At 39.9% G+C, this 27,594-nt stretch overlaps 1 protein-coding gene across 1 annotated transcript; it reads right to left on the reverse strand.

Moving 5' to 3' along the window:
* Positions 1 to 658: 658 nt before the first annotated feature.
* LOC122552747 (endothelial PAS domain-containing protein 1-like) lies at positions 659 to 27,594 on the reverse strand. The gene is made up of 8 exons (XM_043695662.1): positions 27,426 to 27,594; positions 25,159 to 25,382; positions 24,190 to 24,398; positions 17,084 to 17,194; positions 11,708 to 12,183; positions 7,319 to 7,436; positions 4,869 to 4,998; positions 659 to 2,517 (listed from the first exon to the last, which is right to left on the reverse strand). Exons 1-8 carry the CDS (start codon positions 27,533 to 27,535, stop codon positions 2,366 to 2,368), a joined length of 1,530 nt encoding a protein of 509 aa, XP_043551597.1. The 5' UTR covers positions 27,536 to 27,594; the 3' UTR covers positions 659 to 2,365.

Here is a 27,594-nt window from a genome sequence, read left to right on the forward strand (position 1 = left end):
ATATTCTTGTTACTATGTAAGTTGCAGCAAACATAAAGGCAATTCCTTTCAGAATTTTAAATAACACACTGAAAGTTAATAGAGGAGCAGAGTAGATCTTGAGGGAATTGAGGAAAAAAAAGCAGGTGCGGCAACACATAACATTCTTGTACACATGCAACTTCCACCAGGACTGGCCCAAACATTGATTCTTGGGTGTGTCAGTTGAAAGCAGTTCTACTTTTCAAAGAAGGTCAGGATGCTCTGCTGCTTCTTACTTACCCACAGATTTAATTTTGTGCCCTCTGCATTGGTTTCTACTCACTTGACATTTTTACCTTCTCAGGCTCTTCTTCCTTTACCCACCTTCTCAGAAGCTATTGTTGAGAATCTGTTTTGATTATAAAATAATTTCTAAAAACTGAAACATACTTGCGAGACACGTGGACACATCCTTTTAGGTAAAACAATGTTTTACACATTCTGAATTAAACAAATTTTGCCTCAAAGGAAACTACACTACTGGGGACTGATGCTTGTTTTGCCAGGTAAAGTGGCAAATAGCTTTGTACTTTCGGTACTTTCTTTATGTCCCCTTTTATTCCTATTATGTATCATGGCTTTGCTTTTACGAGCCACAAAAAGAGCAATAGAAGACAAAAAAAATCAGCACAAGTAATGTTGTGACATTAAAGATTTTATGTTTTAATAAGCTACTGGTGTCAAAAATACATTACCTCATTAGATTAAAATTTCCCATACAGAATAAGGTATTAAAAGCCAAGCTGTATAGATATTAAATATTTGTAATAAAAACTATGGCTGTTAATATTAGAACTGAAACACTGGCATAATATTTTAGCAACATGCTTGCATTGTCTATTTAATTTGAGACTGCATCAAGCTTAAAAACCCGAAAAGTTTGCTGCAACCCTAACCCTCCAAATGCATTGACGTTTTTTAGCCATAAAAAAAATGGTTCTTCAACTTCAAATTCATTGTACCATGATACTTTCCTTTGTTTTTAAGAAGTGACTCTTGGTATTTAATTCCTTTTAAATGTTTCATTCAGGTTAAAAAAAAATCAGTGTTCAAAACTTGTGGCATTTGAAGGGTTCCCAGCAATGGAAAAATAGCTTTATCATTGAAAAGTATATGTATTGAGGTCAAACCTTTTCAGTCTGTTGTAAGTGTGGCCCTGTTGAAAATACAATGGGGATGAAGTATCAAGATATAATGTTACCCTCTGTAGAATGCCCTTATAAAGGGAAATGTGAGCTCAATGAATGAATCAGAAAATTTGAAATATGAGGCTCCATTGTTTTCCAATGACAGTGAGAATTGACCATTTTAACCTCAAATTTGAGACTTTTTAGAAATATTTTGCCATTTTTTTAATACAGTAAAATTTAAAACAAAGGCCTTATTTATCTCACATACTGCATAAAGGTTTGACTTTAGTTCAGCAGGTCCCACAAAGATGCACAACAGATCGACAGAATAAAAGAACTGTTATACCTGACCAAAGAAAAAAATACAACTAAATATACTTTAAATCTTTTACATTTGTGTTTTGATGTATTCTCTTACTGTGCATTGTATATGTAAAATATTCCAGGTTTTTTTTAATAAAACATTAATACTAAATTATTGGCAGCTTGCCTTTTTCAAGATGCCCCTAGGTTACCACTGACCAGAATACCAATTGTATGCAAAACCAGCACTAAGTAATAAAATGACGCTTTAACTTGATTATATGAATACAAGTAGAAATCCATTCTCTTTCTGCTACTTGAAGTACCAGTACAAGATTAACATCAAAAATCTATAAATCTTTAAAAGCTTAATATTTAGTAAATGAACAACCAAAAAAAACAAAGCTTATTGAAGCTACAATGTGCAACTGAACAAAATGTCCACATACAACAAATCTGCTTTCTAATATAAATTTTTAGCCATTAGTATTTTAATTCACTGAGCATCTGTAGGAAAAAAATAATGGAACATTTTAATTGTCTTAAAAAAATTAAGTGCATTTCTTTCAACACAAGAAAATAGCTGCTTTTTAATTGAAAGAGAGCAAGTAGAGAATTAGAAAAGAACAACATAATGCTACTGGAAAAAAAGAACTGAGAACTTGTTCTCAAAATGAACGATGTTTTAGTTGAAAATTGAGAAACATTAGACTTGATTGATGTGAAGCTATAATGACAAGAATAACAGAATACAGTTTAATTTACGAAAAGTTATTAGGCAAAGATGTGGACATGTTGAACAAATAAGTGATTCTTTAAACTACATGTCGATAATAGACTACTTGCAAAATATATCTTTAGAAACTGAAGCAGTTATCACAGTTCAGGCTAGTGGTTTAATGCAGAACCATTTAAGTTGCTTGGTCGAGCGCTCTAAGCAATTCACGTCCGTGCAGAAGTGTTGAGTTCCCTACTACAGGTGCGTTGACTTCACAGTCATATCTTGTTAACTCTGGCAAGGAATAAGCAAGGTACGTTGAACCCAAAAGACGGCTTGCCACTCCTGTTGTGATAAGAATGTATAAAGAAACATTTATATTATGATTTAAAATACGTTGCACCAAACATTATATTGGGAAGTATTGACTTGACTATTCAGAATATAGCGCACCTCATTGTTTGTGCAGTCCCGACAAATGCAAGTGAATGACAGACATACTTAGGATGAATATTTTTAACAGGTGAAGAGAAAAGTAAATACGATGTGGTAGAAATTAGGGTGCACTGGAGGACAAAAGATCTTTCTGTGGTTTGCTGTGACGTAGTTCACCTGAATGTTAGCCAACTATTTCAAAAAGCTTAACCTCAATTTTGACCGTTGAGTGTTGCCAAAATTTGCCATGGATTACTGTTGAACCAACTTCTGAACTGAACAAACTTTTAAACACACTGAATTGGTTACTTACAGTTCATGGGAACCCTAACTTGGCTCTGGCCAAATGGCCCAGGGCAGGATGGTGCCAAGAACCAAGCATGCCAACGGGCAGCATAAAATTCCGTATTCACCCACTTCTATTGAGGTCTAAAAATTCAACCCTTTGAATTTGTGCACTCATGTAAAATAAGTGACAGTGGGCAGCTCTCACTTATAGTGAGCTTTGAGACAGCAAAACTTAATTAGTTGAGGTGTCATTGGGCTTGAAATCCTGCATGCTCCCCCCCACCTCCACTGGAAATAAGTTCTGGCCAGAAGACATATGGCCAACCTTCCCTCCCCACTGCCAATTGAGGTTTTTAAGCCATTTAATGATCTTTTAAGGGCCTCATCCTGCAACCAATGAGATTAAGCCAGTTGCAGGCAAGCCTGTAGGGATTAGACCATGGAAAGGGCTCTATTAAGAGTCACAATCCCTATCCCTACTATTCCCTCTTCCTGTGACCCCATGTTCCATATCTGAGACCTGGGTCATTCTGCAATCCTGAGACATTTTGCCCACTGACCAGCCTCTGTTTGGCCTTGGTAGTTGAGACTTCCACTCCTAGGGTCATGAATCTAGGGGAAGGCTTGGTGTCGTAAATATGGACAGGAATTCCTAGAAGCATAGCATTCCAACCAGAGCTCTATCAACAAACACATTGACTTAGAACCCATTTACCACCCATTGAGAAAAAGATCAGGGAATGACATCACCACAGTAAATGATGTCATCACAGGAAATTACATCGCCAACCCAAGGAAACCTAAACACATATTTATAGTGTGGTGACAAAATGTCTGAAAACGAACCTTCCAGCTCAGTGAGCAAAGCTACATCCAGAACCTCAACCTGAGCTACAAATCTTCTCAAAATCTCACTGGCTCTCAGCCCTGACATCTCAATAAGATTCCACTCAGTGGGTTGGTTTGTCATTTTACATATCTCTATTTTTCTGTTTCCCTTGTGGTTAATGCATTCAGTATCACCATGTTTACAGTGATTGCACCAGGGCAACATTTGATCAGCATTTTTATATTGATCTTACTATTATTATTTTCTTAAATGTCATGATCAGAGCATTGAGTATATGAGTTGGGAGGTCATGCAGCGGCTGTCCAAGACATTGGTTAGGTCACTTTTGGAATATTGTGAGCAATCCTGGTCTCCCTCCAAAGGAAAGATGTTGCGAAACTTGAAAGGTTTCAGAAAAGATTCAGTAGGATATTGCCAAGGTTGGAGGGTTTGAGCTATGGGGTGAGGTTGAATAGGCTGGAGCATCGGAGGCTGAGGGGTGACCTTATAGAGGTTTATAAAATTATGAGCGGCATGGATAGGGTAAATAGACAAGGTCTTTTCCCTTGGGGTGGGGGAGTCCAGGGAAAAGATTTAAAAGGGACCTAAGAGGCAACTTTGTCACACAGAGGGTGGTACGTGTATGGAAGGAGCTAGCAGAGAAATGGAGGCTAGTACAATTACAACATTTAAAAGGCACCTAGATGGATATATAAATAGGAAGGGTTTGGAGGGATATGGGCTAAATGCTGGGATATGGGACTAGATTAATTTAGGATATCTGGTTGGCACAGACGAGTTAGACCAAAGGGACTCTTTCCGTGCTGTACATCTCAATGACTCTATGAATGTTTGGATTTCAGTTGCCAATTCAATTTGCTACTTCCATCATTTTAAAGTGGTAGTTGCTGTGGTAAGAGTCACCAGCAAAGTTGAATTTGAGTTGTAAACCAAATTAATAAACACAATATATACAGGGCAATATATAAATTTGCATTTTCTATTTGAATTTCTGCTTAGTAAATGCAACTATGGATGATTTTATGTTTAGTAAGCCAGGAAATAAATAATTGAAGGAGATACAAGTTAAAAGGGATTGAGTACAGAAAAGGATGCAGGCAGGTCTGGAACATTCCATTCTTACCTGTAAGTGACCCTGAACTCCAGGACTTTTTCTGTGTTAATAGGGAATTATTTTCAGATTTAATGCTCTTCATTCTCTTCCATAGCATTTGTGAAGTGTGACTCCTTGGTGAATCTTCACACAGAGAGTCCTTAAAGTGAATTAGAACATCAGTTCATTCAAATCCATTTAATTACATAGTACAGACACAATTGTACAAGTTCGAGTCTTTTGGAAATCTTAATATACCTCATCAACTCGCTCAACATTATCTACAATGCTAGATACGTGCTCAAAAAGCTCCAGTGAGTTTGTCAAACATGACCTCACTTTCGTAAAACTATGTGGTTGTGTCTTATGATACTGTGATTCAATTAACACATTAGTTCAATCTGGATAAATGCGAGGTATTGCATTTTGGAACGACAAACAAAGATAGGATATATACAATTAATGGCAGGGCCTTGGGTAATGTTGTAGATGAGGGACCTTGGGGTTCAGGTACATAATTCTATGAAGTTTGTATCACATATAGAAGGGTAGTTAAAAAGACATTTGGCACGGTCACATTCATTGTTCAGTCCTTTGAGTATAGGAGTTGGGAAGTCATGTTGATGTTGTACAGGACATTGGTGAGACCTCTTCTGGAATACTGCATCCAATTCTGGTCACCCGGTTATAGGAAAGCTATTATTAAGCTGGAGAGGGTGCAGGAGAGATTTACCAGGATGTTGCCGGCTGCAGAAGGTTTGAGTTATAAAGAAAGGCTGGGACTTTTCTCACTGGAGCCAAGGAGGTTGAGAGGTGACCTTACAGAAGTTTATAAAATAATGAGGGGTATAGATAGAGTTAATGGTAGTTGTCTTTTCCCTCGGATGGGAAAAAAGTGAGGACTGCAGATGCTGGAGATCAGAGCTGAAAATGTGTTGCTGGAAAAGCGCAGCAGGTCAGGCAGCATCCAAGGAGCAGGAGAATCGACGTTTCGGGCATGAGCCTGAAGAAGGGCTCATGCCCGAAACATCGATTCTCCTGCTCCTTGGATGCTGCCTGACCTGCTGCGTTTTTCCAGCAACACATTTTCAGCTTTTCCCTCGGATGGGTGATTTCAAGACTAGGGGACTTTTTTTAAGATGAGGAAAGAAGTTTAAAAAAGACATGGGGGAAAATATTTTACACAAAGGATAGTTCGGGTGTGGAATGAACTTTCTGAAAAAGTGGCATAATTACAACGTTTAAATTATATTTTGATAAGTATGTGAATAGGAGAGGTTTGGAGCGACATGGGCCAGGTGCAGGCAGGTGGGATAATTTAATTTGGGATTGTGTTTGCCATGGACTATTTGGATCATAGGGTATGTTTCTATGCTGTATGACTCTATGTTAAGATTTTTTCAATAATAGATCACAACATTTTTACAATGGCTAATATTAGGCTAACTGGCTTGTGGTTCCCAGTTTTCTCTCTCTTTCCTTTCCTTTCTTGATTTGCAGTGATACATTTACTGACTTCCAATTTGGTGAGGCCATTTTAGAATCCAGAGAATTTTCAAAAATCATAAGTGCAACTAGTATCTCAGCAGCTACCTCAATCCAAAGATATAAGAGATCAAATCCTGAAGATGTGTTGGTTTTTAGTCCCTTAAGTTACCCTATTATGTTTTTCTCTGCTAAGATTAATTACTTTAAGTTCTTCACTTATATTATTCTTTAGATTCCCTTTGACTTCTACTTTGTAACCTGTATCTTCCCTAGAGACAGACTGAACATATATTTGTTCACCATCTCTACTATTTTTTCATTCCCCATGGTAACTTTTATCTTTTATTTTATTACCCTGGCCGGTTTACTTTCCTATTTTCTACCATTTAATCCAGTTTTTGATCCCTTTTGCTGTTTTTTAAAATTCTTATAATCCCCATACTTTATACTGCTACAGGTAAAGCAAAATGTAGTATGACTTAAATTGTTTAATATATTATGTGATAAACATATTTTACCAAACTATGAAATGCAAACTTGTTTGATGACAATGGAAATTGGGTTAATAAAGGTCTACATGAATCTTCCACCTTTAAACATTGCACTGGATTCCATGTTTGGAACTCACTTCAAGTGAGTTAACCTAAACCTGATTCAAGGGCACATTCTTAAACTCTGCATGACTAAGTTAATTTTAACTTGTTGCTTTGTCTTAAATGGCTGCGTATGTTAATAAGTTGGCATTTTATTTGACAGTACAAAATACATGAAACTGGTAATATAACCATTGAAAATAATTTGAGTATTTTAGCCTCTTAAAATTGAGTTGACTCTTTGAGGTTTCTGAAAATCATACCATAGGATCGTATCAAAGCACTGTGCCACAAAGGTCACATATTATCACTGGCACCTGGCTGTTAAACAAATTAAATATCAAAATGAAAAAAGCATTTTGAAAATGCCCACTCCAAATTTTTTGCAAATGGACTTACTGCTGATGGTTGGAATATCTGCTCTCCAAAGTCCAGCTGCCGTTTGCGTTTTAGGTTGGTTCTGAGTATCATTTCGTTGGTAATGTCTTTCCCATGTTGTCCAAAGTTGTCCAGAGATCTAAACCAAGCAGTAATATGGTGTGAGAAACACTTTTCCAATCCTTTCCCCCCTCTTTTTCGATTCTGAAGACACTGGCATTGAAATTGGTCTTCACCAGTTGTGCAAGGTGGCCTCGTAACAAATTGGCAGACCAATTTTCATTTCCACTGCCTTTTGGCAATTGGCTCATTTCACTCCTATTCATTCCTTGGTTCATTGGTTGTTGATCTCTCAAGGAGTGCACTGCTGAAGACATAATTCTTCATTTGAAACCCTGGAGAGTGTGTGCTAACAAAATAGATGGCTGTGAGAGATGCTGCATCAAAACTTGAAATCATTTGAATTCAATCTCTGCTTCAGGAGCAAGAACCATTATTGGATATCGACCAGGAGAGGGAATCTTGGCCAGTTCTCCTCCCTAGACAAGAGTGAGACAGCCTATAACTAGCTCAGTTAAAACTAGTAAATCAGCACCGAGCTACAGTCTCTAATCTGTGTGAGTTTGTGAGCTTAACAGGTGAGGCTTCTGTGATTCACCTGCCTCAACTAAAGTTTTCTCCTTTTAAAACAAAAAGAATGTTGCAGAAACTCAGGAGTGGCAACATCTGTGGTGAGAAAGAAATAGTTATTGTTTCAAGTCCAGTAAGACTCCTCTTCAGAACTTCAGGTTTATTGGAGTTCTGAAGAAGAGTCATACCAGACTTTTCTCTTTCCATGCATGCTGCCAGACCTGCTGAGTTTCTTAAGCATTCTCTGCATTTGTTTCAGATTTCCAGCATCAGCAGTATTTTGGCCTTTATTAAAGCCTTTTCTATACTGGTGGCCAAACAGACAACCCACTTCCAGTACCCTATCCTCTCCCTCACACCCTCCCAATACTGCCACAGTGACCAGGCATAGTATATGAAGTAGAATTAGCTACCAAGATTCACTCTCCCTGTTCATCCTCCACTGTTATAAGGAAGTGCTCAAATACCTCAGGAAGAAAACAAACAGAATGGGAGCTCAGCCGCACTTACACACGCTGTATTATGTTCAGTATTGATTTCTTCATGCTTTCATATGTCTTTTGTTGGAAATTGGATTAAAGTGTAAATAACTTATATTTGAACATTACTCAGAAGAAACTTAATCCTCAAACATTTAGACTTGTATTCATCAGGACAGAGTCAAGATTGTGGTGCTGGAAAAGCACAGCAGGTCAGGCAGTATCCGAGATACAGGAGAATTGATGTTTCAGGCAAAAAGCCCTTCATCAGGAATGAGGCTGTGAGCCAAGGGGTGGAGAGGTCAATTGGTGGGGGGGGAGGAAGGTAGCTGAGTGCGTGATAGGTAGATGGAGGTGGGGGTGAAGGTCTTGGTTGGAGAGGAGGGTGGAACGGATAGGTGGGAAGGAAGATGGACAAATAGGACAGGTCATGAGGGTGGTGCTGAGTTGGAAGTTTGGAACTGAGATAAAGTGGGGGATGGGGAAATGAGGAAACTGGTGAAGTCCACATTAATGCTGTGGGATTGGAGGGTCCCGAGGCGGAAGATGAGGCGTTCTTCCTCCAGATGTTGGGTGGCTAGGGAGTGGCGATGGAGGAGGTCCAGGACCTGCCTATCCTTGGCAGAGTGGGAGGGGGAGTTGAAGTGTTCAGCCACGGGGCAGTGGGGTTAGTTGGTGTGGGTGTCCCAGAGATGTTCTCTGAAGCGCTCTGTGAGTAGGTGTCTGTCTCCCCAGTGTAGAGGAGACCGCATTGGGAATAAAGGATACAATAAATGACATGTGGAAGTGCAAATAAAACTTTGATGGATGTGGAAGGCTCCTTTGGGGCCTTGGATGGAGTTGAGGGGGAAGATGTGGGCGAAGGTTTTCAATTCCTGCGGTGGAGAAAGTGAGGTCTGCAGATGCTGGAGATCAGAGCTGAAAAGGATTCCTGAAGAAGGGCTTATGCCCGAAACGTCGATTCTCCTGTTCCCTGGATGTTGCCTGACCTGCTGCGCTTTTCCAGCAACACATTTTCAATTCCTGCGGTGGCAGGGGTAGGTGCCAGGATAGGAGAGTGGGTTGGTGGGGGATGTGGACATGACAAGGGAGTCGTGGCGGGAACGGTCTTTATGGAAGGCGGATAGGGAGAGAGAAACATATCTCTGGTTGTGGGGTCCGTTTGTAGGTGGCGGAATTGGCAGGCGAAGTATGCAGAGGTAGGTGGGTTGGAAGTTGAGGTCTGGGGGTGGGGTTTTGTCCTAGTTGTGGTTGGAGGGGTGGGGTTCGAGGGCGGAGGTGCGGGAAGTGGATGAGATGCACTGAAGGGCATAATCAACCACGTGGGATGGGAAATAGCGGTCTTTAAAGAAGGAGGCCATCTGGTATGTTCTGTGGTAGAACTGGTCCTCCTGGGAGCAGATGCGGTGGCCACTGCAGAGACTGCACTTTATCCCAGCTAAGGAATGCCTGCTTTCAAGGTAAACTGGAGAGCATGCAATTGGATCCTTCAGAGGGGTGTGGAAGCAAACACAGTGGGAAACAGGATGCAATGTTCAGGCCACAAGGTGGGTGGGCACCTAGGAAGCTCAAGGGTTGGCGCCCTTGTTTGCAAAAAAAATGACTCATGAAGGACTTCCACAGAAGAGAGAACAACTTGACCACCCTCATTTACCTGCAACCTCCAAAATGGCAGCACGGTATGACATGAGTTGGAGGTGGGAATGCTACCGTCAAAACTTAATGGCATTCCTGCCTGAAACCCTGCCTGCCGTGTACCTTACAATTCTACTCTGTGTTTTACACATTTCTACTGCTAATTCATTCAATCCTTTATCTCAGAATAAAGTCGTGCACTGAGGTGAAAGGAAACCCAATGGTTGCGACAATATTTTATTTGACGTTATTTCAGCAATGCAGTTTATAAGAAGGGGCCAGTTAGTTCAGTTGCTTGGAGTATGCTGCTTAACACTGGAGCTGATGTAGCTGTGCTAGTTCTTGGAGGCTGCTTGTTCAACTTGCCACATTGTGATGCTAAAGATAGATGTCAAGGGATTCCCAACAGCAGGTGGTGATGGTGTGGAAGGGCAGCTGGAGCAGTCCACTGACACTTATTAGAAAGAAAGAGTGTCTTTAGGTGGAGAGAGGGCTGATGGGAAGGGATAGTAGACAGATAAAGGAATTTGTCAGCCCAATGTAACCCAAACGACTCTTCCAAGTAAGTAGTGCTTTTTATTTTGTTGTGTGGAATGTGGGTGTCACTGGTAAGGCAAGAATTTGTTGCCCATCCCTACCTGCCCATGAACTGAATGGTTTGTTAGGCAATTTCAGAGGGCAGTGAAGAACCAACCACATTTCCCTAAGTCTAGAAATACAGGTTGGCCAGACCAGGTAAGGGTGTCAAATTTCTTTCCTGAATGGACATTAGATTCTAAACAGTTCCTTGTTTATCTTTAACATTCCGTGCTATTAGTAATGACCTGATGCCATTGGAATGATCCTGCTTTCTGATGTTTGGAGTTGCCCATGAGTTCAAATCTCGCATTAAATTGAGATCCACAATTTGTGATCCTTACTAAGGACACTGCATTAACAATCAGTCTGGGATGCTGCGTCTTCTATTAAATTTACACAGTCTCTTAATGTTTGCTTCAGGGTTCAGTTGCTTTAAAAAAAAGGGTCAAAAAAATGCCACTTAGTTAGATTATAAGATGATGGGCAGCATGGTGGCACAGTGGTTAGCACTGCTGCCTCACAGCATCAGAGACCCGGGTTCAATTCCTGCCTCGGGCAACTGTCTATGTGGACTTTGCACATTCTCCCTGTGTCTGCGTGGGTTTCCTCTGAGTGCTCCCACAGTCCAAAAATGTGCAGGTTAGGTGAATTGGCCATGCTAAATTGCCTGTAGTATTAGGTGAAGGGGTAAATGTAGGGGAATGTGTCTGGGAGGGTTGCTCTTTGGAGGGTCAGTGTGGACTTGTTGGCCTGAAGGGCCTGTTTCCACACTGTTAGTAATCTAATATAAGCTTTTTGAAAAAAATGTTCATGTTTTAATTCAGAGTTCCAGGACATCCAATTTTAACTTTGGAGCATATGGAGCAAGAAGGAAATGCTGAAGAGCCATGAGAAATGATGAGCCATTTAGAAGCTAAATCAAAGTGTATGATTGCGTTGGGGAAGAAATAAGCTTTTTTAAAAAAATTTCTAAGAATATATTGTTTCACAACCGTTCACCAAAACATGCAGGAGTGATTCCATATTTTAACCGACTGTTAGAAAATTCATAAAATACAGCAATATCTATTCCTGGTCTTCTCTTTACCTTTGTTTATACAGTGAAGTATGCCCCGGCTGGCCAGGAGGGATCCCAGGCAATGATCCTGTCCTCTGATCCATCAATCTCCACTTTCGGAGTGTACAGTCGAAAGGTGGATCAGGCGGCCATTGGACATTCGGTCTGCCACCCAGTGAAGATGCAGGGGTACATCCAGATGCATGGTACGGTGCCAGAGAAACCCTGTTCCCAGCGTTGTATGACAGTGGGTGGTGGTGGCTGTTGTTCTTTACAGACGACATTTCAGGACTATACTTGTCGAGCATCATCTGCCGATGTGAGGTGGTGAAATTTGGAGCAAATGACTGGAACATGTTGCTCATGTTGTTGGAATAATCGTGCATTCTTGGTGTGTTCTCGGAAGGGGGCTGCTCATCATGGCAGATTGGGCTTAACTGGAAGTCTTCCCCATCCATGGGAATGTAGGGAGCCAGAGTTTCAAGGTCCAGATCACTCAATTCCGCCTGGAACAACACATTAAAGACAGTGAATAGAGTGTGGAATATTATTCACAGAATACTTGCAATACCAAACAGTGTCTTTTTTTTAACAGGACACAGGCTATTCTACTTAATAGTAAATCAAATGAAAATATATTGAGTTAAAGAGCAGTACAATTTTTGTTTTAAAACTAGCACTGCCAGAGCTTGAGAATAAGTTGGGCACAACAATCAAAAAGAGTAAGAAACAGTTAGAATTGCTTTTAAAAACAATGCCAAGGGAAGTAATAGTGGTAAACTGGAACATACTCATCATTTTTCCTCCCCTTGAAGAGCACCTACTACTGTTTCACATAGATCCTGAAGTTACTCATGGACTGCTTTTGAATGGATAAATTGTCTTTGAAAAGTAAGGTTAAGGGGATATGCTGTCTTAGCTCAAAACTTTCAACAAATCTAAATGTTAGGTTTTCCTACAGTCACCTCTATTGCCACCTATGGACATTTAGTGTCATAAATATCCACAGCACAGAAAAAGGCCCATCGAGTCTGTGAAGTTCAAAAACAGCCACCTAACTATTCTAATCCTATTTTCCAGCACTTGGCTAATAGCTTTGTATGCCTTGGCATTGCAAGTGCAAATCTAACTGTGGTGAGAGTATCTATATCTACTCAGCGAAAGTGAATATTGTGGATGCTCGAGATTAGAGTTAAGAGTGTGGTGCTGGAAAAGCACAGCAGGTCAGGCAGCATCCGAGGAGCAGGAAAATCACCATTTCGGGCAAAAGCCCTTCATTAGGAATTAGAGGCAGTCAGTTCCAGATTCCCACTACCCTATAAGTGAAAACATTTTTCTTGACATCCCCTCTAAACCTCCTGTCCCTTACCTTAAATTTATGTCCCCTGGTCACTAATCCCTTCACTAAGGGGAATATTTCTTCCCATCTACCCTGTTTATGTTCCTTCTGAATTTTATACATTGCAACTATGTCCCCCATTTGTCTCCTCTGTTCTAAGGAAAACAATCTCAGTCTATCCAAACTCTCTTCATAACTGAAATTCTCCACTCCATTGTCTAATTTTAAAAGTGCTATTATTTTAACTCATTATTTTAACACACATTCCTTAAAAATAAATCTACAACTATCGAGACCTAAAAGTTGGGTAAATTCATAGTTAGAGTTGATTTAATTAAAAGCCTGTTGTTGTAATCAAAATGTCGCCTTATTTTTCTGAAGATTTAAACTGTAAGTACTTAGTTCTAAAACTTGCTGGAAAATTTTATAGAAATAAACTATCAAGCTAATTGCTCGCCGATTATTACAGAGACATACAGCACGGAAACAGACCCTTCAGTTCAACTTGTTCATGCCAACCAAGTTTCCCAAAAGTAAATCAGTCCCACTTGTCTGTATTTGGCTCATATCCTCCAAACCTTTCCTGTTCATGTACCTATCCAAATGTCTGGTTCAGAAAAGATTTACAAGGATGTTGCCAGGGTTGGAGGATTTGAGCTATAGGGAGATGCTGAACAGGCGGCACGGTGGCACAGTGGTTAGCACTGCTGCCTCACAGCGCCAGAGATCTGGGTTCAATTCCCGACTCAGGCGACTGACTGTGTGGAGTTTGCACATTCTCCCCATGTCTGCATGGGTTTCCTCCGGGTGCTCCGGTTTCCTCCCACAGTCCAAAGATGTGCACGTCAGGTGAATTGGCCATGCTAAATTGCCTGTAGTGTTAGGTAAAGGGGTAAATGTAGGGATATGCTTTGGCGGGTCAGTGTGGACTTGTTGGGCCGAAGGGCCTGTTTCCACACTGTAAATAATCTAAGGCTGGGGCTGTTTTCCCTGGAGCGTCGGAGGCTGAGGGGTGACCTTATAGAGGTTTACAAAATTATGAGGGGCACGGATAGGGTAAATTGGCAAAGTCTTTTCCTTGGGGTTGGGGAGTCCAGAACTAGAGGGCATAGGTTTAGGGTGAGAGGGGAAAGATATAAAAGAGACCTACAGGGCAACTTTTTCACAGAGTGGTACGTGTATGGCATAAGCTGCCAGAGGAAGTGGTGGAGGCTGGTAGAATTGCAACATTTAAGAGGCCTTTGGATGGGTATATGAATAGAAAGGGTTTGGAGGGATATGGGCCGGGTGCTGGCAGGTGGGACTAGATTGGGTTGGGATATCTGGTCGGCATGGATGGGTTGGACTGAAGGGTCTGTTTCCATGCTGTACATCTCTGACTCTAAATGTTATAACTGTACCTGTATCCAACACTTCCTCTGGTAGTTAATTTCATATACAGACCACCTTCTGCATGAAGGTGGTTACCCCTCAAGTCCCTTTTAAATCTTTCTCCTCTCACTTTAAAAATGTGTCCCCTAGTTTTGACCTTACCCACCCTAGGGAAAAGAACTTTGCTCTTCACCTTATCTATGTCCCTCATGATGTTATAAACTTCAATAAGGTCACTGCTCAACTTCCTAAGTTCCAATGAAAAAAGTCCCAGCCTTTCCTTATAATGCAAATCCTCCAGTCCCAGCGGCAACCTGGTAAGTCTTTTCGGAACTCTCCAATTTAATAAAATCCTTCCTGTAGCAGGTTGATCAGAACTGTATACAGCACTCCAGAAGTGGCCTCACCAATGTCCTGTGAAACCTTAACAATGACATCCCTACTCTTATACTGAATGGTCTGAGCAAAGAAGGTAAGTGTGCTAAACACTTTCTTCACCACCCGGTCTACCTCTGATGCTACTTTCAAAGGACTATGTACCTGCATCCCTAGGTTGACAACATTGTCCAGGGCTCTACCATTAACTGTGTAATTCCTGCCCTTGTTTGTTTTACTATAATGCAATACCTCACATTTATCCAACTCAAACTCCTTCTGCCACTCCTCAGCCCAATGGTCCAATTGATCAAGATCCCTTTGTAATCCTAGATAACCTTCTTCACTGTTGACTCGCCCACCAATTTTCTTTGTATTTTGTTGAATTTTATAGAGATTTAAATAAACAGTCAAAACATGCAAATTAGAAGCTGACATATAATAATCTTTAAAAAATATCTTTCTCAGAATAGAGAAATTTAGCATTTCACAAATACAGAATTATTTATCCAGGACCAGAGAGTTTCTTCAGAAGTAGTTAGTACTTAGCATTAGAACGCCAGGTAACTTATAAACAAGATGCACATTTTATCAGAGAGTTTCAGCAGTGATCTTATAGCATGAAAGAACGAAACTCTCATTAGTTCAGTGACAACCTGTGCAGTGCACCCTACATAGAAGAGTAGAATTTCTGCAGTCAGTGTACACATGCAGGTCTCAGTGAGGGAAAGAGAGGGCGCAACTGAAATCTTACTATGAGTGAATTGGTGGGATTAGGTACATTTAGGGGGTTTAAATGGACAAAAAAAAGAAGCCTGTTGGGAAGCTGGCCGCAACCCATTGACAGGCAGGGAAGGAGGTGAGCAACCCACCCCTTCCCTCGAGGTCAGATGGTCTTCGAAATACATAAACAAGGCTTGAAACCTCAACATTAACCTGCTTTTCAGGGTTTAACTGTGGCCAATTAAGTTGCCTGGACCTTGGGAAAACAGGACGCTGCAGTGTGTGATGATATTCATTTCTTGCGGGCCAGGAAGAGTAAGAGGCCTCCTCGAGGCCCTCCAGGCTCCTGCAACATTATCCCATAGTTCTGACTTCCTCCCCCGACATCTTCCTCAGAATGGTATAATCCCTGAGACTGGATGCACCCATGATGAAGTTAAGCTTTGGACCTTGAACCATTTCACAACCTCATTGTCATTACTGAGATCTATTTGCTCCCATACAACTTTTACCAGAACTTTTCCCACTCTGTTTGGAGGTCAAGCTTGTTCATCTTTTGGTGAAATGCAAAAAAGGAATCCACTGCAGAGATGACAAACTGTGCATTCAGTGGGGAAATACAGGCCTTATGGTTTCCCATGCTATACCAACTCCATCCTCCCACTCCCTCCCAGGGCTTCAGCGTATTAGAATTCTCCACCCATTTGCTATTTGTGTCAAGATAATCAATGAACAGAAATTCAAGGTGAATGGCAAAGGAGCAATGAACCAGAGAGCAACAGGATCCCTTTTTAGAAGGGCTGGCCCAGACTAAAAGGGTGAAATAGCTTCATTCTGTGATATATCATGTCAGCTTTCAAAGGAATAATAAGTGATTGCTGACAGTTTTACCAGAATTATTGTGGCAAAAATTCCAGATGGCATTCTTAATCTGCTCTTCCAGATTCTGTAGGTTGGAAATACAATGAAATATCCCATAGGTATATATTCCTGTTCAAGTTTACATATCATATTTTATTGCCTTACAGCTGTATGTTTTATGTGCCACTCCTTCAAACTACAAGTGCAGTGCTGTGTAGATTATCTACAGAGATGACTTTTGCAAATCCTTTGAATGCTATTTCTATAAACTGGAGCGAGCAATTGGCAGAATTGCGGGGAGTATATTGCACTGGGATGATTTAATAATCACTGTACTGTTGAGGGGAAATCAATCTCTCAGCAATCCACCTCTGCACAATGACTATTTTCCAAAGCAACATGAACTGCAGTGCAACAATGAATTTGGCATGATAACACTGAACCATTTTGACTTATCAATGACTATTGAAACGGGATGAGATACCAGCCTGACCACATTCGCTGCTAAATAGCTATACTGTTTGCAGATTTATTATATTTTAATAAAATGTATGTATATTTTAGAAATTAAAGGTGAGTCTAGATCTCTGACCTCTGTTTCCCAGTGAAAGTTATTATCATAATGAATTCTGAGGTGACCTTATATATCTTAATCAAATAGATGATTTGTCTTTTTGAGTCGCTGTGGAACCTCTGCATATTTATTGGTTATTTTGTGTTTATTTTAATGAACTAACCTGAGTGCTACATTGTTTTTTTGCTTCAGTGTCCATAGCAAAAAGTTTCTCAATCAGTTCAATCTTGAGATCATTGTCCAAGGAACTGTAGTAGTCTCCAGGGCTACTTGGCTATAATTGCAAAGTAAAGAAACATCTTTAAAATGCATTGTCCTGATGAATAATTTAATTCATCCAATTACTATTGACATCACTAAAATAGTATCAAGCATCACTTACATCCGTCTCACAGGTTTGATTCAAAATCTTTATTGCATGCAATGAATGAAGATACTGTTATTTCTGAGAACCCGGATTCAAAGACAATTATACAAGTAGAAAATGGTCAGATAGTGCAATTGTAACTAACTTGGAGACAACTGTAGAAGTAAATAAGAAATGGAGATTATATTTCGCTCAACCAGCAGTAAAAGAGTATTATGACAGACTAAAATTAATATTGCAACAGAAAATCCTTTCCATTTTGGAAGGATTTTATATTCTGTGAGCATAGACACCAAAGAAAACTTGACTTAGATAGTATAAACTCAAATAAACTGTAAAATTGTAATGTCTTTATTTAACAAGTATTATTTTAAACATAAATTCTATTGTTACTTTTCGGTATCATCTCACTTGCAAGTGTCCTTTGAATTCACATTCAGACAGGAATAAGTTTGGGATTGTGCAATGCTGGCAGCAAGTCTTGCCTACTGGCAGCACTTTATGATAAGCTAATGGTCAGAAAATGATCAGCAATGGCCAGTATTTAATGGAGAGCCAGCAACAGCTGTGTGTTGGCCCCTCAGGAAGGCCCAATATATGATGTGCCTCTTAGGCAGTTAACTGGACAATGGTGGGCCTTTTCCCAAGATCAATATTCCAGGAGGTGGAAATAAGACCTTAAGACATAGGGGCAGATATAGGCCACCGAGTGAGTTCATGGCTAATCTGATAACCCTCAATGCAACTTTCCACCTTTTTCCCCATAATTGTTGATTTCCTTTGCTAATTAAAATCTGTCTATCGCAGCCTTGAATATACTTAACAATGCAGTCTTGACAGCCCTCTATGGTAAAGATTCTCTCTGAAAGAAGATATTCTTCCTTGTCTCTAGATTAAATGGACGATGATCCATTACTCTGAGATTATGCCCTCAGGTCCTCAACGCTGCCATAAGACAAAACAACCTCTTCACATTGGCCCTGTCAAACCCCCACTGAGAACTCTGTACACTTGAATAAGGTCAGCTGTCATTCTTCTAAGCACCAAGGAGTAGAGACGCAGCCCTACTTAACCTCTTATCAAGTGCAAGGTACTTGTTTAGCCTCTGGAATGGGACTTTAGTCCCGAACCTGCCAAAGTGAAGAAGCTAATATTGAGTCAAAGGTGTATAATGATGTGCAGAAAAAGTGCATTAAAAAATCCTACCCACTGAGTGATGCCAGCCAATTGGAAGTTGCCACATTGGGCATTGCTCAGTGGAACAGTGACTTCTGCCAGCAATGCACCCATGCTTTTATCACTGAAGGACTTGGCGATAGAGGAGAGAAGATGGGAAGAAAATCATGGGCTGGGAGTCACAGAGGTTAGGAGCATTGGCAGCAAAGGCTGGGAGAGGATGGATTAGGTTTGTAGCAGGCTCCAGTGGCTTCTCAACCCAAGAGCTCTCAAGCAGCCCCAGTTACATATGCTTTCAATATTCCAGCATGGTGAGTCTCCTGTAGTGATGGTGTCAGGATTTTAATTGAGCATTAATTACCTTCTTAAGGGCTTCCAATTGGCAGTGGGACATTTCTGCCATAGAGTTAATCTAGACAAAGGGAGGACCAATGGTGGATTCCCAATTTCCTATCTGATTAAATGCACCTCTGTCACCAAACCCGCCAAACAGAGGGAGGCATTAAATTCTGGTGTGCTTAAACTCTGGTTGTGAAGAGTCTTTGCCACCAATGAAAGGTTAAGAACATAAGAACTAGGAACAGGCGTAGGCTATCTGGCCTTTTGAGCCCACTCTACCATTCAATAAGATCCTGGCTGATCTATTTATGGCCTCAGCTCCACTTACTCACCCTCTTACCATAACCCTTAATTCCTTTACTGTTCAAAGAATTATCTAGCTTAGCTTTAAAAACATTCAATGAAGAGGCCTCAACTATATCTCTAGGCAGGGAATTCCACAGATCTACAACCCTTTGGGTAAAGAAGTTCCTCCTTAATTCAGTCCTAATTCTGCTCCCCCTAATTCTGAGGCTATGCCTCTTGTTCTAGTTTCAGCTGCCAGTGGAAACAGCCTCCCTGCTTCTATCTTATCTATTCCCTTCATAATGTTGTGTTTCTGTAAGATACCCCCTCATTCTTCTAAATTCCAATGAATATAAACCCAGTCTACTCAGTCTTTCATCATAAGCCAGTCCTCTTAACTCCAGAATGAACCTCGTGAACCTCCTCTGCACCCCCTCCAGTGCCAGCACATCCTTTCTCATGTAAGGAGACCAAATCTGCGCGCTGTACTCCAGGTGTGGCCTTACCAGCACTGTATATAGCTGCAACATAACCTTTCTGCTTTTAAACTCAATCCCTTTCACAATGAAAGACACAATTCCATTCACCTTCCTAATTACCTGTTATACCTGCAGACCAACCCTCTGTGATTCATGCTCAAGAATACCCAGGTCTCTCTGTACAGCAGCATGCTGCAACATTTTACCATTCAAATAATCGTCCTTTTTACTGTTACTGCTACCAAAATGTATGACTTCACATTTATCAACATTGAACTCCATCTATCATACCTTTGCCCACTCGCTTAAACTATCTATATTCCTCTGCAAACTTTCAGAGTCTTCTGCGCACTTTGCTCTATCACTCATCTTAGTGTCATCCACAAACTTTGATACTCTACACGTGATTCCAACTCCAAATCATCTATGTAAATTGTAAACAATTGCAGACCCAACACTGATCTCTCAGGCACACCACTAGTCACTGATAGCCAACCAGAAAAACACTCATTTATCCCCACGTTTTGCTTCCTGTTAGTAAACCAATCCTCTGTCCATGCTAATACATTGCCCATAATGCCATGCATCTTTATCTTCTGCATTAGCCTTTTGTCAGGCACCTTGTTAAATGCCTTTTGGAAATCCAGATAAACAAAATCTACTGGGTCCCCGTTGTCCACTGCCCTTGTAATGTCCTCAAAAAATTCCAGTAAATTATTTAAACATGACCTGCCTTTCATGAATCCATGCTGCATCTGCCCATTACTCATTCGTGATGATTTGTGCTGTTAACTCATCTACCTTGTTTTGAATGCAACGAGCATTCAGGTAAAGTGTCTGTATGCTAGTTTTTATGCCTTGTTTTTATCCATTAATAATATCTCCTGAGTTTTCCTTACTTTTAATGTCTTTCATAGCCTTTGATGTAGTTAAACCCTCCTGCATACGTTAAACTGCTGCTTTCTTTTCTACATACCATTATATTTCCTGTTGTTTTCCCCTTCCCTCCCCCCAATTCACTAGTTTAGAGTCCTAGTGACCACCTATTTATACTTCTCGCCAGAACAGTGGTTCCACATTGGCTCAGGTAGAGACAGTCCTCATGGTCCAGATCCCTCCTGTTCCAAAACTGATGCCAATGCCCAATGAAATGGAACTCCTCTTTCCCACATCACTCCTTTTAGCCTTGTGTTTATTTCCCTAATTTTCTTATCCCTAAGCCAATTTACACGTGGCCTGGGTAATAATCCAGAAATTATAACCCTTGAAGATCTGTTCCTTAATTTTGTTCCCAGTGCTTGATAATTCCCAAACAGGCCTCCTTCCTAGCCTTGCCCGTGTTGTTTTTCCCAACGTGGACCACAACAACTGGATCCTCCCTCTCCAGCTCTAGTATCCTTTCAAGCTAGTTAACGTAGGTGTTAACAATGTCTTGAACCTACATCATCCCTCCATTCAATAAAAAATATCCCAAAGGACTTCACAGGAACATAATCAAATAAAACTTGACATATAAGTCACATGAAAGAAATATTAGGACAGGTGACCAAAAGCTTGATCAAATAAATATTTTAATCACAGTCCTAAAGGAACATAAAGCGGTCCAGAAGTGGAGAGATTCAGCAAGCAAATTCCACAACTTAGGACTAAACTACTGAAGACATCGCCGTCAATTGTCAACTCGTACTTTGAGTTCTGAAGAAGGGTCATGTTGGACTCAAAATGTGAACTTTGTTTATTTCTCCACAGATGCGGCCACATCTGCTGCTGAGTGAGTTTCTCCAGCAGTTTTAGTTTTTATTTCAGATTGCCTGCAGTATTTTGCTTTTATTAGAACTAAAAGTTGACAAAGCCCCAGAACCTTCAATCTAGAGTCTTCGAAGAATTGGCCACAGACATAATAGATGTGTTGGTTGCAATTTCCCAAACTTCCCTGAGTTCTGGAAAGTTTGAATCAAGCTGGAAACTTGTGAACATCTATTCAAGGAAGGAGGAAGACAGAAAATGGGAACTACAATCCAGCTAGTCTAATAGCTGCCATATTGAAAACGTTAGAATCAGTTATTATGGCAATAATTATGGCAGGGCACTTAGAAACACTGAATGCAATCAGTTAGAGTTAGCATGGCTTTCTGAAAGGGAAATCTTGTTTGACTAATTAATTAGAGTTTCATTGAAAAAGTAACAAGCAAGTTTAATTAAGGGGGACTTGTAGGTGTGGTGACTTGGATTTCCAAAAATATCCTAGAACTCTGTGGGAAGCTAGGGAAGTGATTACTGGGCCTCTTGCTGAGATTTTGTATCATCAATAGGTGCAGGTGAAATGCTGAAAGATTAGAGGCGGGCTAACGTGGTACCACTTCATAAGAAAGGTGGTAAGGAAAAGCCAAGGAACTACAGACCTTTATGCATGGGAAATCATGTCTCTCAAACTTGATTTTGTTACTTCTTCAAAAAAACTCAGAGGATTGATGAGGGAAGAGGGGTAGATGTGATCTATATAGACTTCAGTAAGGTGTTCGACAAGGTTCCCCATGGGAGATTGGTTAGCAAGGTTAGATCTCATGGAATACAGGGAGAACTAGCCATTTGGATAAAGAACTGGCTCAAACGTAGAAGACAGAGGGTGGTGGTGGAGGGTTGCTTTTCCCTGTGACCAGTGGAGTGCCACAAGGATCAGTGTTAGGTCCACTGCTTTTCATCATTTATATAAATGATTTGGATGTGAACATAGGAAGTATAGTTAGTAAGTTTGCAGATGACATCAAAATTGGAGGTGTAGTGGACTGCAAAAATCTCAGCAACTATACATTTTTTACCTTTACCCAAGTCATTGATGTAAATTGTAAATAGTTGAGGACACAGCCCTTACCCCTGTGACATTCTGCTACTTACAGGTTGCCAGATTACAATGGGATCTCTATCAGATGGGCCAATGGGCTGAAGAGTGGTAGATGGAGTTTAATTTAGATAAATATGAGGTGCTGCATTTTGGAAAAGCCAATCAGGGCAAGACTTATACAGTTAATGGTACAGTCCTGGGGAGTGGTGCTGAACATATGAACTTTGGAGTGCAGGTTGATAGTTCCTTGAAAGTGGAGTCGCAGGTCGATAGGATAGTGAAGAAGGTGCTCCAGACAAAGTGGTGGAGGCTGGTACAATTACAGCATTTAAAAGACATCTGGATGGGTATATGTATCGGAAGGGTTGAAAGGCATGTGGGCCAAGTGCTAGCAAATGGGACTAGATTAGGTTGGGATATCTGGTCAGCATGGATGCGTTGGACAAAAGGGTCTGTTTCTGTGTTGTAATCTGTATGACTCTATTTGATAAAATGGCATATCAAAGGTTAGTACACAAAATAAGAGCTCTTGGTGTCTGGGTGACATCTAATTATGGAGCAAGGATTGGTTACCTAACAGAAAGCAAAGAGTAGAAATTAATTAGTCAATTTTGGGTTGGCAACCTGTAAGTAGCAGAATGTCACAGGGGTAAGGGCTGTGTCCTCAACTATTTACAATTTACATCAATGACTTGGGTAAAGGTAAAAAATGTATAGTTGCTGATGACACAAGGATTGTTAGGACTGTAAATTGTGAAGAGAATGTAAGGAGTCTGCAAAAGTGTAAAGATATGATAACTGGGCAAAAACATTGATGAATGGACTTTAATGTGGGAAAGTGTGAGCTTGTCAATTTTGGCGGAAATCTTTTTTAAAAGTACCATATGCTAATTAAATGGATAGAAATTTCTGAACTCTGCACTACGGAGGGACCTGGGTGTCCTGATTCATAAATAACAAAATATGAGCAAGCACATAAGGTTGAGGATTAGGAAGGCAATTGGATTTCTGTTCATTACAAGAGGAATTCTGTATAGGAGTAGTGAAGTTTTGCTACAGATGTATAGGACTTGGTGAGACGACACATACAGCTTTGGTCTTACTAATTAGGAATCAATATAATTACCTTAGAAGCAGTTCAGAGAGCATTCATGTAAATGATTGCCAAGATAAAGGGTTTAGTAGTGAGATGAGTTCATTCTGTATCCATTGGAGATCAGAAGACTAAGAGGGGATCTTGTTGAAACATGTAAGATGCTGAACAGGCTTGACAGGGTGAAGACTGAAAGGATGATTCTCCTTCACAGGAAGACTAGGAGAACCAATTGAGGTGGAGATTAAGAGATTATTTTTCTCTTAGAGACTCATTAGTCTGTGGAATTCTCTTCCACAGAGAGCAGCAAAAGCAGAGTCACTGCATATTTTTAAGGCTAAGTTAGATCATTTCTTCATCACCAAGCAAATGGAATAGGGAGTAGAGAGGAAAGCAAAGTTGAGGTCACAATCTTATCAAATGACGGAGCAGCCTGGAAGAACCAAATGCCTTACCACCAATCCTGATTTGTTTGAGGTGCAAGAGGGCATTATTTCAAACAACATTTCTTCGACCTCCCCTAACATTACTACAATGGCATTATGTTCATACTTTTAGCTAAATTATTTTCTCTTCATCTTTCCATTTCCCCATGTGGCATGTTCCACACTCACAATTTTATATAGATGTGAGTTATTGCTGCTGTTGTTCTCAGGTTTTTTGACAGTAATTTTCTCTGGTCACTTACTGAAGAGCAAGAGGTGCTGCTGCAAGTGCGTGGAGTGGAATTGCCTGATGGGACCTGTGGCATTGTAAACTGGTGCCGATCCACTGATGACTGCTTGCTGAGCTCAGTTGGACCTTTCACATTTGGTTTTGTTGCTTCCATTGGCCACAGCTTGTTTCGTGGAATAATAGCCTTGTTATAAAGAGGAGCTTCCTCAAACTGCTGGTTACCTGGTAAAAATGACAAAAAAAAAAAGAACATTTGTTGGTCTTATTTTGATTCTTTTTGATCTCAGTTTGATCCAATGCTAAGCAAAATGAATTTAATTTGCCATCTTGAAGATATGGACCAATTGGCACACGAATAAGATTTTAGAGCAATTCATTTTTATTGTAGCTGAAAAAAATTCTTACTGTTTTAGAATAAAGACTGAACCAGACCTTTTCCCCAATTTGCAAAGCCTACAGGTGCCCTACCCAGTGCATTATTTCATTTGCTTCATTTTTAAATCTTTACTCTCACAATGTAGTTCCAAACTATGTTCAGGTGTCTGTAAGTGGTACTTAAAAGAGCACAATTTGCTTTTCTTTCCTTGCATGGATGCATCTCTTCTTCAGGAGCAAGTGAGGACTGCAGATGCTGGAAATCAGAGTCGAGAGTGTGGTGCTGGAAAAGCACAGCCAGTGAGGCAACATCCGAGAAGCAGGAGAATTGACGTTTTGGGCATAAGCCCTTCATCAGTAACCTGAAACATCGATTCTCCTGCTCCTCAGATGCTGCCTGACCAACTGTGCTTTTCTAGCACCACACTCTTATCTCTTCTTTCCTTGGTTGCTTCACTCAAAGTGTATAACTGACATTGTAGGGTACTTCATTAGTACATTACCATTAATTGAAGAATACTATTTTTTTAAAAAAAACTGCGGATTGATGTCAAATATTTATTGGTTTACATAGATTAAAATAATGTCTTAAATTCTAGCAACATACCATTGACACTGAAATCAAGTAGAATAATGGAATCTCCAGGTGTAGGAGCAAGTTGTGCTAGGTCTTCAGGTTCTTCCTTCAGTTTACTGAAGAGCAGATTACCATCATCTGGCATTGGACCTCCGCAGATATGCTTGCCATTCATATTTTTCATGGCTTGGCAAGGCTTGAAAAGAGACTCTGTCTGGTCCATGGAGAATACAACATTCTTCTCCTCAATCTCACTGAAAATGTAAACATTTGATTTCAGTTTTTTTTTTAAAGAAAGAACTCCATTGCAGTATAAAATGCCAAGGAATGGTGTACATTTACTTAACATCTCATCACATTCCCAGGATATCCCAAGGCAATTTATCAACAATGGATTGCTTTTGAAGTGTACTTATAGTTATGTTGAGGGATATGGCCAAATGCTGGCAAATAAGACTAGATTAATTTAGGATGTCTGGTCAGCATGGATGAGTTGGACCGAAGGATCTGTTTCCTTCCTGTACAACTCTATACCTATTTTGGCACACAACAAGGTTCCATATACACACAGACACTGAATGAATTAACAGATAAGTCATTTTTATTTGCATAGATGTTGGCCCAGGTACTGGGACAACGGTTTGCTCATGTTCAGATTGTGACATGGAATTTTCATATCCTGCTGAGTAAATGGATAGAGTTGGGGTTTAATATCTCAGCCAAACATTTTCAATAATCAGTTATGCTGCGCAGTTATCCAACATACTATGCTGAAGTCAGACGATCCATAGCCTCTGAGTGTGTTATCAACTGAGTTCCATGCTGTACATCTCTATGACTCGACAGACTCTGAATTAAATTATTTCAATATTCATTGAATATTGAATTTGTTCCAGTCAACAGTAGTAAGCATTACATTTGCTGGCAGTCCAATTTCAAAGTAATTTCTAAATGAGTAGGTTTATGAATTGCTATCATCTAATTTTAAAAAATATCTTAAGGGTTTCATATTTATATCATTCACATACTGTTCCACAGCTACACATTTATTTAATTTTGTGTCACCAATAAACAATTTCAAACTTTAGACATCCTAAATATAGGTTATCCACACCTAATTATAGCTTTATTGCTACTGATAAAAGTAAGCACAGGTGAAGCAATAAAACTTCTATTCTCAGCATTCATTACAAACATGCAATTGCAATATATTCTGATAAACATTTAGTTTTAATACAATAGAAGCAATTGTTCACTGAGCATCCTGATTGCATTTACCTGACTTTCTTTCCTGCTCTGTGTATTAAGTACAGGTGAGTAATAACTGCTTTAAATCTATGTAATTAATTCTATTCTGCTTTCAATCCATCTTTGGTGTTGGTAATGTCCATCAGAGTCCTTTTTTTCCCCACTTGATACAGAATAATCCACAAGAAGACAATGACTGATGTTCCAATGTTGCTTTGAGATTGTCCATGTCCAATCTGAATTGCAAACCATTTGCCTATGTTTTGGAGATGATTGCTTGTGTTCAGATTGTGGCATGGAATTCTCATATCCCGCTGAGTAAATAGATAGAGTTGGGGTTTAATAGAGATGATTATTTAATTTAGGTTGTGTATTGTTATTCTTAGTAGAGGTGAACAGTGAATCACTGTTAAAAAGATTCTGCAGATTATTTGAAATTGGCAAAGTTTACAGCAAGTATTCAGTCAAGAAAATTGTTCAATTCTCAATATTTTTCTTTCTTTCCTCAAAATATTCATTCATGTTATGTACAAAAATCATTTTATGATTTTTATAAAAATATTTGCTTCTGATGATCTCAGTTTTCAAATACTGTCTCAATTGTATTGGGACTTTTAAAGTTTTAATGTAAGCACCACATCTTTATTCAGTAATTATGGGTAACAGTATGATTTTCAGCATTCTGATATATTCAAAGACAAAATGAAGGCTCAACCAGAAGCCATTCTATATTTTATATTTTTAGAAATTTACTTTTAATGCAAGAGCATTTAAGCTCAGTTTATCGTGTGTCTCTGGTCATTTTTGCGTCAGTTGATTGTTGTCCTCTTGCCAGGATTGAAAATTCCAAATAACAATAGTGTATATTTTAACACCAGATTTGCAGAAAGCAACATTCTGAAACTGAGTGTGTGGTGGATGGCAAAGCCACCCATGTTACCAAGATCTCTACAGACATAAAATGCTCATAGAAATCAAAATAGGATCATTTCAAGGCAGAAATCTTGTGCTTAGTTTTTGAAATCAGTTGTGTAATAACGCAGGCATACCTCAGTACATAGTTGACGCATACAATGCACTGTGGTTGAGAGTTACGGCTGTTGTAAATAACTGTCCCTTGGGTCTCAATCCACACGTATCCACCATGTTTTGCAAGCATCCGGTACTGCCCAGTAACTGACTGACCTTTAGTGCACACTTTAAAAACAAAATTAAAAT

Source organism: Chiloscyllium plagiosum, chromosome 9 (genome assembly GCF_004010195.1).
Source record: "Chiloscyllium plagiosum isolate BGI_BamShark_2017 chromosome 9, ASM401019v2, whole genome shotgun sequence".
NCBI lineage: Eukaryota > Metazoa > Chordata > Chondrichthyes > Orectolobiformes > Hemiscylliidae > Chiloscyllium > Chiloscyllium plagiosum.

Excerpts from the sequence above, each read along its gene's own strand:
- LOC122552747 (XM_043695662.1), bottom strand. The coding sequence starts at position 27,535 with ATGCTTGCAAAACATGGTGGATACGTGTGGATTGAGACCCAAGGGACA. Across the intron at positions 25,383-27,425 it reads TGCGTCAACTATGTACTGAG|TGAGATTGAGGAGAAGAATG; the intron begins GTATGCCTGCGT and ends TTACATTTTCAG. Across the intron at positions 2,518-4,868 it reads GAGTTCAGGGTCACTTACAG|GAGTGGCAAGCCGTCTTTTG; the intron begins GTAAGAATGGAA and ends TTATCACAACAG.